The sequence below is a fragment of the Megascapheus bottae genome, unplaced genomic scaffold (assembly GCF_031878675.1).
Source record: "Megascapheus bottae isolate mThoBot1 unplaced genomic scaffold, mThoBot2.hap1 HAP1_SCAFFOLD_40, whole genome shotgun sequence".
NCBI lineage: Eukaryota > Metazoa > Chordata > Mammalia > Rodentia > Geomyidae > Megascapheus > Megascapheus bottae.
Window position 1 is genome coordinate 2,315,705 of NW_028327715.1, and position 11,657 is coordinate 2,327,361.

At 44.8% G+C, this 11,657-nt stretch overlaps 1 protein-coding gene and 1 pseudogene across 5 annotated transcripts in view; one reads left to right on the top strand and one right to left on the bottom strand.

Annotated features, from left to right (window-relative positions):
- The window catches only part of LOC150039321 (zinc finger protein 441-like), a 56,316-nt gene that overhangs the window by 42,635 nt on the left and 2,024 nt on the right, over positions 1–11,657 (top strand). For 3 of the 5 annotated variants that reach the window (XM_090327856.1, XM_090327857.1, XM_090327858.1), the window contains 2 exons: positions 11,065–11,191; positions 11,389–11,446. In XM_090327856.1, coding sequence (XP_090183982.1) covers positions 11,065–11,191; positions 11,389–11,446 — 185 coding nt within the window. Of the gene's footprint in view, positions 1–4,798; positions 4,853–8,920; positions 8,990–11,064; positions 11,192–11,388; positions 11,447–11,657 lie in introns of those variants that run through there. The other 2 variants (XM_090327859.1, XM_090327860.1) reach the window with 2 other exon arrangements.
- LOC150039323 (small ribosomal subunit protein uS2 pseudogene) lies at positions 8,009–8,928 on the bottom strand (annotated as a pseudogene).

The window sequence follows — 11,657 nt, forward strand, 5'->3', positions numbered from 1 at the left end:
TGTTGACTTTTAATAGCTACTTTTTTTGGGGGGAGGGGGGATCATGAGTCTTGAACTCGGCCTGGGTCCTGTCCCTGAGCTCTTCAGCTCAAGGTGACTGCCCTACCCCTGAGCCACAACCTCACTTCTCATTTTTTAGTGATTAATTGGGGATAAGAGCCTCACAGCTTTTTAGTGCCCAAGCTGGCTTTGAACCCTGTTCCTCAGATCTCAGCCTACTGAGTAGCTAGGATTACAGACATGAGCTTCTGTGCCAGGCTTTGTGCCTCCATTTCTGTGTCTTCCCGTTAGCCCCTGGAATTCATTTAGATAAATATAATATAGAATCAGAGTAGATGTTGATTTTCCTTCTTTGAACCTTGAGTCATATTTAATTGTTCTTTCAACAAGAGGTGAACTGTTTAAAATTAAAAAATCACAGTTCTGTATTACTTTTAACATTATTTAAATATTTCAATTAAGAGATACAATGCATTAAAACCAATATCAAAGTGTGTGTCTACAGGAAAACTCTTTAACTATTGTAAATATAATGAATTTTAGAGTAGAAGAGATGGAGTTGACAAAGTCAAAGTATTAAAATTTTGAGTACTATTCCAATAATGGTGGCTCACATCTGTAATCCATGCTACTGGAGTGTGAGATTTAAGAATCACAATTCCAAGCCTGTTTGGAAGAAAAGTCCATGAGATTCTTATTTCCAATTAACTACCGAAAAGTAAGAAGTAGAGCCTTGGCTTAAATGGTAGAATGCCAGACCTGAGCAGAAAAACTCAGGGATGTTGCTCAGGACTGAGTTCAAATCCCAGGACCTGCACCAAAAAACAAAAACAAAAAAGGTGGGGGGAGCGGGCAAAATACTTTCAAAATAACATGCTGAGTTGATGTGTTGAGTTGAAAACTCACTCTTTAAATTAAAAGTGTGTGTGTGTGTGTGTGTGTGTGTGTGTGTGTGCGTGCGTGGGCGCGTGAGCGTGTGCATGCACATGCACATGGATGCGTTCTCAGGCACACACGCGCTTGGGTTCCTGCATTCGTGAGTGTTTATGCCTAATAGCTAGGATAATCGTAGCCGAGGCTATGTGCCCAGCTTGAAGAGCTTCTTTTTTCCTTTTCTTTTTTTGTAGATCATGGGGCTTGAACTCCAGGCCTGTCCCTGAGCTCTTCAGCTTAAGTCTACTGCCTTGCCCCTTGAGCCACAGCCCCACTTCCAGTTTTCTAGAGATTAATTAGAGATAAGAGTCTCAGACTCTTCAAACTTAATAGCTTCTTTCTGGAAGATAGGCTCCCAAACTGTACATCAGGTATTAATAATACCCCTGGATAACCCCGTGCTGCTATGAGGACTGAATGTGTTATTAGTATAAAAAGTGCTTAGAACAATGCCTGGCAGATAGAAAGCCCTCAATAACTCATATTACTTTGATCTTGAAATCACAGGGATCTTGTTTGTGATAGGACAGCCTGGCTGACTTTGTGGTGACCGAGTATCTCTCACCATGGAGGATCAGAGAGATGAGCCAGGAATTGCCTGTCAACCTGGCTTCTTCTGCAGTACGTTTGCTTGTGGCTAATGGAGATATTATCTTAAAAAAAAATCCTTGAGGATTTCAAATTGCTGGCTAACACATCGGTCCTAAAAGTTGATTGAGTTGTGAATAGGCATAAAAAATGAAAACAACTCAGAGGGCTCATATTCTCTTTACTATGCTGAAGTTAGATCTAAAATGCACTGGGATATGACAAATGATAAAGGAATTCTAGCTACTCACATACAGGGAGACCAGAAGAGAATTCTCTTGAAAGAATCACAAAGGTGCAATGCCTGAATACCTTTTCATATTTATATAAAATAATATATGTACTGAAATGAACTCCAAGATATAAAAACAATGGACTTTTTTTTCCTTTTTTGCCAGTCCTGGGGCTTGCCCTCAGGGCCTGAGCACTGTCCTTGGTTTTTTTCCGCAAGGCAAGAGGCGCAGGCTGCCAGCTTGAGTGGGGCTGTCTCCTCCTGAACTTTAATTCAGTCCCTGTGGTGGAGTCTCTGCTCAGTAACAACTCCCCCCATCCCAGTTGGGGAAGCTGAGCTGTGGTCCTGAACCCGGCCTCTTGGGCTCTTCCCTGGATGCCAGCGCCCTCCACCCCGGGCCTCGGCCCCGCTGCTGAAGTTTCTCCGGGTTAGACTCCCACAGACATCACCGCCCGGGCTGGTTTCAGAGCCGCCCACGGGTGTGTGGGGTGCAGTGCCTGTGGATCTCCGGGAGGACAGCGGGGTGGGTGCGGGGGAGCAGGAAGTGGTGAGTGCGGACACCCAGTCAGGATCCTGGGCGGGGTGGGGGGCAGATCCTGAAGGCAGGGCCTCAGCTGGGTCTGCTAGGCCCTAGGGGTCAGGTAGTGAAGAGCTCCTCCAGGTAGTGAAGGGCTCCTCAGCCCTCCAAGGCCTGGAGAAGGGCTGGGGCGGGGCGGGGCTGGCAGCAGGCACCTGAGTCCTAGGAGTCCTGCCACCCGGTCCTGGCCATCCTGTCTGCTCCAGAGGAGGTGAATTCACCACAGGCTGTGTGGGGTGGAGGAATTTATTATTTGTAAGAAGGAGCAGGGGGAATGTGGTGTCCCCAGTCATCTGTCCCTTCTCCTAGTTTTCCTAAGAGACTTTTCAGGGCCAAGGAAAGCAGGGTTTAAATCCCCGGACCATTCTGAGTGCTCCCAAGATAAATAATGTGACTTTTCACCTGTCTCCTAAATTACCAAACACATTGGAGATGGCGATCCATATGCACATCTGGTGGTGGTGGAAGTTGGAGAGATCTGTTGTCCTCTCTGACATGTGACTGATTTCAGGTTTGTTTTATGATCTCGATGTATGTGTGTGCATGTGTTTGTGTTCATGTATGAGTCTGGGCGCTAAATTCAGGGCCTGAGCTTGTTCACTCAGGCTGGTGCTCTACCACTTGTGCCACAGCTGCCCTTCCTGCTTTCTGGTGGATAATTGGAAATAAGAGTCTCACAGATGTTCCTGCCCAGTGTAGCTTTCAAATCTCATCCTCCTGAGTAGCCAGGCTTATACAGGGTACTTCTGCCCCTGGCAACAGGATGAATGTTGAATTTTAATAGTTTCTTTTTTTTGGGGGGGAGGGGTCATGAGTCTTGAACTTGGCCTGGGTCCTGTCCCTGAGCTCTTCAGCTCAAGGTGACTGCCCTACCCCTGAGCCACAACCTCACTTCTCATTTTTTCGTGATTAATTGGGGATAAGAGCCTCACAGCTTTTTAGTGCCCAAGCTGGCTTTGAACCCTGTTCCTCAGATCTCAGCCTCCTGGGTAGCTAGGATTACAGGCATGAGCTTCTGTGCCAGGCTTTGTGCCTCCATTTCTGTGTCTTCCCGTTAGCCCCTGGAATTCATTTAGATAAATATAATATAGGATCAGAGTAGATGTTGATTTTCCTTCTTTGAACCTTGAGTCATATTTAATTGTTCTTTCAACAAGAGGTGAACTGTTTAAAATTAAAAAAATCACAGTTCTGTATTACTTTTAACACTATGTAAATATTTCAATTAAGAGATACAATGCAGGCAGGGAGTTTCGCCTAGTGGTTAAAGTGCTTGCCTAGCATGCATGAAGACCTGGGTTCGATTCCTTGGTACCACATACATAGAAAAAAGCTGGGAGTGGTGCTGAGGCTCAAGTGGTAGAGCTCTAGCCTTGAGAAAGTCCAAGGACAGTGCTCAGGCCCTGAGCTCAAGCCCAGGACTGGCAAAAAAAAAGAGATACAATGCATTAAAACCAATATCAAAGTGTGTGTCTACAGGAAAACTCTTTAACTATTGTAAATATAATGAATTTTAGAGTAGAAGAGATGGAGTTGACAAAGTCAAAGTATTAAAATTTTCAGTACTATTCCAATAATGGTGGCACACATCTGTAAATCCATGCTACTGGAGTGTGAGATTTAAGAATCACAATTCCAAGCCTGTTTGGAAGAAAAGTCCATGAGATTCTTATTTCCAATTAACTACCGAAAATAAGAAGTAGAGCCTTGGCTTAAGTGGCAGAATGCCAGACCTGAGCAGAAAAACCCAGGGATGTTGTTCAGGACTGAGTTCAAATCCCAGGACCTGCACTAAAAAACAAAAACAAAAAAGGTGGGGGGAGCGGGCAAAATGCTTTCAAAATAACATGCTGAGTTGATGTGTTGAGTTGAAAACTCACTCTTTAAATTAAAAGTGTGTGTGTGTGTGTGTGTGTGTGTGTGCGCGTGCGCGCGCGCGAGCGTGCGCATGCACAAGCACATGGATGCGTTCTCAGGCACACACACACTTGGGTTCCTGCATTCGTGAGTGTTTATGCCTAATAGCTAGGATAATCGTAGCCGAGGTTTTGTGCCCAGCTTGAAGAGCTTCTTTTTTCCTTTTCTTTTTTTGTAGGTCATGGAGCTTGAACTCCAGGCCTGTCCCTGAGCTCTTCAGCTCAAGTCTACTGCCTTGCCCCTTGAGCCACAGCCCCACTTCCAGTTTTCTAGAGATTAATTGGAGATAAGAGTCTCAGACTCTTCAAACTTAATAGCTTCTTTCTGGAAGATAGGCTCCCAAACTGTACATCAGGTATTAATAATACCCCTGGATAACCCCGTGCTGCTATGAGGACTGAATGTGTTATTAGTATAAAAAGTGCTTAGAACAATGCCTGGCAGATAGAAAGCCCTCAATAACTCATATTACTTTGATCTTGAAATCACAGGGATCTTGTTTGTGATAGGACAGCCTGGCTGACTTTGTGGTGACTGAGTATCTCTCACCATGGAGGATCAGAGAGATGAGCCAGGAATTGCCTGTCAACCTGGCTTCTTCTGCAGTACGTTTGATTGTGGCTAATGGAGATATTCTCTTAAAAAAAAATCCTTGAGGATTTCAAATTGCTGGCTAACATATTGGTCCTAAAAGTTGATTGAGTTGTGAATAGGTATAAAAAATGGAAACAACTCAGAGGGCTCATATTCTCTTTACTATGCTGAAGTTAGATCTAAAATGCACTGGGATATGACAAATGATAAAGGAATTCTAGCTACTCACATACAGGGAGACCAGAAGAGATTCTCTTGAAAGAATCACAAAGGTGCAATACCTGAATACCTTTTCATATTTATATAAAATAATATATGTACTGAAATGAACTCCAAGATATAAAAACAATGGACTTTTTTTTGTCCTTTTTTGCCAGTCCTGGGGCTTGCCCTCATGGCCTGAGCACTGTCCTTGGGTTTTTTCCGCAAGGCCTAGCACTCTGCCACTTGAGCCATGGTATCATTTCTGGCTTTTTCTATGTATGTGGTACTGAGGAATTGAAGTCGGGTCTTTGTGCATGCTAGGCAAGCACTCTACTACAGCCAGGTTCCTAGCCTGGTCTATTTTTGTCTGAAAACTTGACACTACTGTCAGCATTAACGTCACCACCTAGTGCAGGAATAGGGTCAAATACTGACTGCGTGTAAGTTAATGTTGCACGATCTGTTCACAGGGCAATGACAGGAGGTATAGCTTCTTCATCCCCATCTTCTCTGTTGTTGCTGATGTTTCTGATCCTTTGGAATTCAGTGCTTAGTGTACTGGAAAGGAAGTCATTTTTCTCAGGAGGAATCAAACATGTATGTTTCTGCTTCACAGTGTTAAGAGTTTTAGAACTAGAAGACATTCAGCACAGCCTACAGATACTTCTACTCTAGTTTTGTGATATTTTGAGGTCTGAATCGGCCAAGCCCACCATTGTGGTCTGCCAGTAAATTCTTCATTACCATCATCAAAGCCAACATGAATGTTGTGCTCAAAATCAGATGAAGGAGAAATCTTTTTACCTTTTTTTGTTTGTTTTGGTCATGGGACTTGAACTCTGGGCGTGACTGCTGCCCCTGAGCTCTTCAGCTCAAGGCTACCCCCCTACCCATTTAGTTACAGCACCATTTCTGGGTTTTTGGTGGTTAAGTGGAGATAAGAGTCTCATGGACTTTAGTGCCCAGGCTGGCTTTGAACCAAGATCCTCAAATCTCAGCTTCCTGAGTAGCTAGGATTTCAAGTGTGAGCCATCTAGCCCAGGTTTTTATTTTCTTTTTCAGTGCTGGAGAAATGTGAACATAGTTATTCCTGGTTTTTACAAAGAACGGGAGGTGGGGCAGATGTTTCAAATTGATTCACTGATAAAGGATTTTGGATTCACTGATGAAGGATTTTTGCCTCTAGTGCCAAATATAACTGCTCCTCAGGAGGTGTGGTGGTGCTGGAGGCTGGTCTCCCAATTTTCTATTATCAGACATGATTCAGAATTTTGAAAAGATCATAAAAGCCAGCTATCATACTGCTTGATATTTATTTAAATAGGCTGAAGACACTGCATATAAAACTGTTTACAAGAGTCTGTCATCCCAGCCACTTGGGACTCCGATGTGGAAGAATCTCTTGTGCCCAGGAGTTTGATGCCATCTTGGGCATTATTAGGACAAGCAGGTGGCAGAGGAGGAAATATCTCTAGTTCCAGCCCTGTTGAAGAGCTCCAGAGGGGCTGGGAAGCTGCCAGAAGAGGAGCAGCATTGGAGCACGGCTGGGACAGCAGCTATACCCCAAGGACCAGATAGGACAGGTCTGGGCCAGAGTGGAAATAAGACAGCCACTACTGCAAGTGGTCACAACTGTGAGAGCAGTGACCAGATGTTAATTATTCTTCCTCCTCCCCTCCCCCTCTCCCTGTCCCTCCCTGTCTTCCTCCTCTTCCTCCTCCCTCTCTTCCTCCTCCTCCTCCTTCTTCTTTTGTCAGCCATGGGGCTTGGACTCTGGGCCTGGACATTGTCCCTGAGCTCTTCAGCTCAAGGCTACCACCCTACCTCTTGGGCCACAGCTAGTGGTTAACTGGAGATAAGAGTTTTACAGACTTTTAGTGCCTGGGCTGGCTTTGAACCGTGATTCTCATATGTCAGCCTTGAGAGTAGCTATGATTACAAGTGTGAGCTTCCAGGGCCTGGCCAGATGTTGATTCTTAAGTGAAAGGCTGATTAACATCTGACCATGATGGGTCAGATGTTTTCCAGTTTCTGGGTTTATTGATAGAAGGAAACCCAGAAACATAACATTTACATGGATAGGTAGAAAAGAGCTTTGCTTTCTAAAGAAGGCAAAAATTGAATAGAATTGTAGAGAAGGGATGAGAAAAGAGCAAAATTGGTTCTTACTCTAGAAATCCTTTGTGTATTTTGGATACCGAGGCCAGGACTTGGATTTAGGCATTGTCTCTTAGTTTTTCATTAAAGGTGAGCACTCTACCACTTGAGCTACACCTGTATATCCAACTTTTTTTTACTACTTTATTGGGAAATAAGAATCTTACAGTTGGGGATGGGAGTTTGGCCTAGTGGTAGAGTGTTTGCTTAGCATGCATGAAGACCTGGATTCAATCCCTTGGTACCACATACATAGAAAAAGCTGGAAGTGGTGCTGTGGATCAAGTGGTAGAGCTCTAGCCTTGAGAAAGCCCAATGACAGTGTTCAGGCCCTGAATTCAAGCCCCAGAACTGGCCAAAAAAATAAAAAAGAATAGAAAAGGAAGAAAAGAAAAGAAAAAAATGTAACAGTGGCCCACACTGGCTTTGAAACTTGATCTTGAGATTTGGACTGATTCCAAATTTTTTGTAGATTGTGCGAAGCCTGAACGGTATGAAAACTGAACTGGACATGTAGTTGGGGTTTGATTACCAACTCATTGGTGTTGTAAACAACAGATAATAGTTATCAAAAGTCATGACAAACTCCTATAGTACAGGTTATTGCCTTCAAAGAACAAACACAAGTGGTGTAACAAAAGCCATAAAAAACCTAAAGGACAGCATCTAGGCCCTGAGTTCAAAGCCCCCAAAGAAGTTGAGAATATACAAAGTTATTCCTGGTACAGAGATCCTAAAATACCTTGAAATCTGATAACCAATTGGAGTGTGTCTTTGATTCTTTTCTTTTCTTTTTTTTTTTTGGCTGGCACTAGGGGAATCGTTTATTCTCGGGCATGGCCCTCGCCGGCTCAGGACCACTCGGGTGTGGTCCCCACCCACTCGGTGGCCTGCGCCGTGGGCGCCGCAGACCAGTCCTCGGTGGCGGGCTGCGCGCTCCAGTCCTCGGTGGGGAACTGCTGGATGGGCACAGAGGGCACCTGTACGCCCTCGGACCACTCGGCCACCTCGGGCTGCGCAGCCGTGAACTCGGGGGCAGGTGCCGTCCACTCGCCCTGGAACGCCTCCTTGGTGATGGCCTTCTCCGCGGCAGCCTGCTCCTCCTTCTCGATTTCCTCGGGGTGGCGGTAGAAGTAGAGGTCGGGCATGACCTCCCACGGGTGCTCACAAAAGATGGTGCCGCGCATGCGCAAGACTTCCCGGGCCAGCATCCACCACATGAGACCCACAGAGTGTGCGCCCTTGTTGTTGCAGGGGATGGCGATGTCCACGAGTCGGTGTTGCAGAGCGCGATGGTGGGCAGGTTGACGTAGGAGGCCTCGGTGATCGGCTGGTGGTCGGCCCGCGGGTTGGTCACCACCAGCAGGCGCGGCTCGCGGAAGGAGGCCTGGATCTGGTTGGTGAAGGTCCCCAGCGTGAAGCGCCCAGCAATGGGCGTGGCGCCCGTGGCCGCCGCGAACTTGAGCCAGGCGCGCTGGCCGGTGTTGCTGGAGGAGATGACGCTGACGTCGGCCGGGTTCTCAATGGCCACGATGGCGCGGGCGGCCAGCAGCAGCTTCTCCCAGGTCCTCTTGAGGTTGATGATGTAGATGCCGTCGGTCTTCCTCTTGTAGATGTACTGCTCCATCTGGAAGTCCAGGTTGGTGGCGCCCAGGTGGGTGCCCGCGGCCAGGAACTTGAGCACGTCCTCCTCCTTCATCTGCAGCACGTCCAAGGCTCCGGACATTGTGTGAATTTCCCTGGGAAGTTACGACGGGAATCAAGAACAACGTATGGAGCCCGGCCTGGTGAGCGCGGAAAGCCTTTGATTCTTTTCATAAGCTGTTTTCAAATATTGTCTGAATGCATGGGAACATGAACTCTGCCAGAGTGCTGCCTCTCTGTAGCATTGGCAGGCTGGGGACTGGCAGCCTGGCACCCTGACTCACCCCTCTTAAACTGTCAATACTCAGTTTGAAGCTCTCTTTGGCATGAAAGTCCATATCTCCAATTAATCACCAATAAGGCAGAAGTGGAGTCATGACTCAAGTAGTAGAATGCCAGGCCTGCACAAAACAACTTAAGGAGCCAGCCGAGGTGGCTCAAACCCGTAATCCTAGCTACTCACGAGGCTGAGATCTGAGGATCACAGTTGAAAGCCAGCCCTGGCATTAAAGACCATGAGACTCTTATCGCCAATTAACCACTAGAAAAGTGGAAGTGGTGCTATGGCTCAAGGGGTAGGGTGGTAGCCTTGAGCTGAAGAGCTCAGGAACAGGGCTCAGGCCCAGAGTCCAAGCCCTACAATGACAAAACAAAAACAAAAACAGCTTAAAAGGGATAACACTAGGCTGAGTTCAAGACCCACAGAACTGGCTATCTGGTAGGGAAAACATGTTATAGATTGGCCCCTTTAGTGGATAGTGACTATATAGTGAGATGGATTGGGATAAGCCTGAATGCTGTTACAACTGAATTGTCAGCTGCTGGATAATTAAATCATGTTCCCAAACCATAACATCTTAGTTGTCACAAGTGATAACAGATAAGTAGAATACAAGTCACAGCCTTCCCAGGTTGTAGGGAGTGTTTCATGACTGGTTGATTTTAGGCCTCTGGAAAAATCTTTCATGATGGTAAGAGTGGACTAGAAGGCGGTGTAGAGGAACCAGAGTTCCATTTCCTGGCTGCTAAAGTTTTCCTCAGTGTCCCATAGAATGACCTGTGCTGTGTTGTACCAGCCCAGTGCTAGTGGTCTCTAAGGCCTTGAAGCATTGCCGTGTTGGTTTCCATCAAACCATGAGCCACTGAGGCAGCTTCTCCCAGGCCCTTTTCTTTGTCTTTTTAGTATTTTGTTTTTGTCAGTGTATATGTGTGTATACTAGTCCCGAGGCTTAAACTCAAGACCTGGGCACTGTCTCTTACCTTTTTTGCTCTAGACTAGTGTTCTACCACTCAGCCATAGCTTCAACTTTTTTTTGATGATTGAGATATAAGCCTTAATGGACTTTTGTATCTTGTCTAGACTGGTTTCAGATCTCACACCTTAGCCTCTTGACCAGGTAGGATTATAGGCATGAGCCACTGGAACTCAACTGAAATGCCCGTTTGCATCTCCATTTCAGTAGGTTCTATTATGATGTGAGTGGAAGATGGAAAATTTCTTATTCAGGACTTGAGAGTATAGGATGAAATAGATTTCTTCAAATAAATTAGTTGTTTATTTCAGGCTAAATCTACATAATATAAACAAGTGTGGATTTACTGTGTAGGTGAATACTAGTCCATGCTCACTCTGGTGTGTCTTTCTAATCTTTTTCTGTATCCACACTTGCCAAAAGATGAATTACGTAGACATTCTTTATATATATAAATAGTTCTGTTCTGTTTTTGTGGTATCTTTGTTCAGTTTGGCTATCAGACTAATACTGGCTTCACAGAATGTGTGGCAAAGTTCTTTCCTTTTCCATTTTATGGAACATTCTTGATTCTTCTTTAAAGGACTGGGAGAATTCAGTAGTGAGCACATTTATTCTTGGGCTTTTCATTACAGTGAGACTATTACTGTTGGAACTATTATGACCAGCACTAAGGGGCTCAGGTGCTTTCCTTGCAGGTTTCACTTCTTTCAGATCTCACCCATACAGAGGGGAAGCTAGGATTATAGGCATGAGTTACTGGCCCCAGGAGATGGGAAATGCTCATTTCCAGCCAGAACTGGCCAAAAAAAAAAAGATGGCTGGATGGCTGGTGAATGTTAAATTGTTGACTAGGCAACACAATATATGTGTTTCTTTTGTTGTTGTTGTTAATAAGTTGAATCTCATTTCCAGTTCTGTGGCTTTTAACTCTTGCTTTTGGAATTATTTGTGGAATATTTTAGGAGACTGTGAACTTTGAGGATGTGGCCATCAATTTTACCTTGGAAGAATGGGCTTTACTAAGTCTTTCTCAAAGGAAGCTCTACCAAGATGTGATGGGGGAAACATTTAAGAACCTGGCCTCCATAGGTAAATATTCCCTTACTTAACTGTGAGCTGTTCCTGCCCTTGGTAATGCTGCATGATTTAGAATGAAAAATGGAACATGTAGATGAATATATGACTGTAAATATACCATGATCTCATTATGCCATGAAAAGTGATGTAGTCTTAATATTGTTTCTGTAATGTTGAAGGAATCAATGGTTTCTGTGTTTGTATTTTAGAAAAGAAGCAGGGACAAGAAAATAGTGAAGTGAACCAAAACTCCAGGGAAGAAAAAAGGTAATTGCACTAAGCAGAAACAATACTGTTCTTTCAAATATTGTAGGGTGGCAGGAAATTTTTAAACTAAACAGATAACGCAAATACATAAGGATAGAAATTGACTTAATCTTAGGACATTTTTCTTTTAACATGTATACAAGTGGAGTTCCAAAATTTGTAAATTCAGAAGTCTAAAATATGACACTATGGAGACCATTTGGAGAAGACC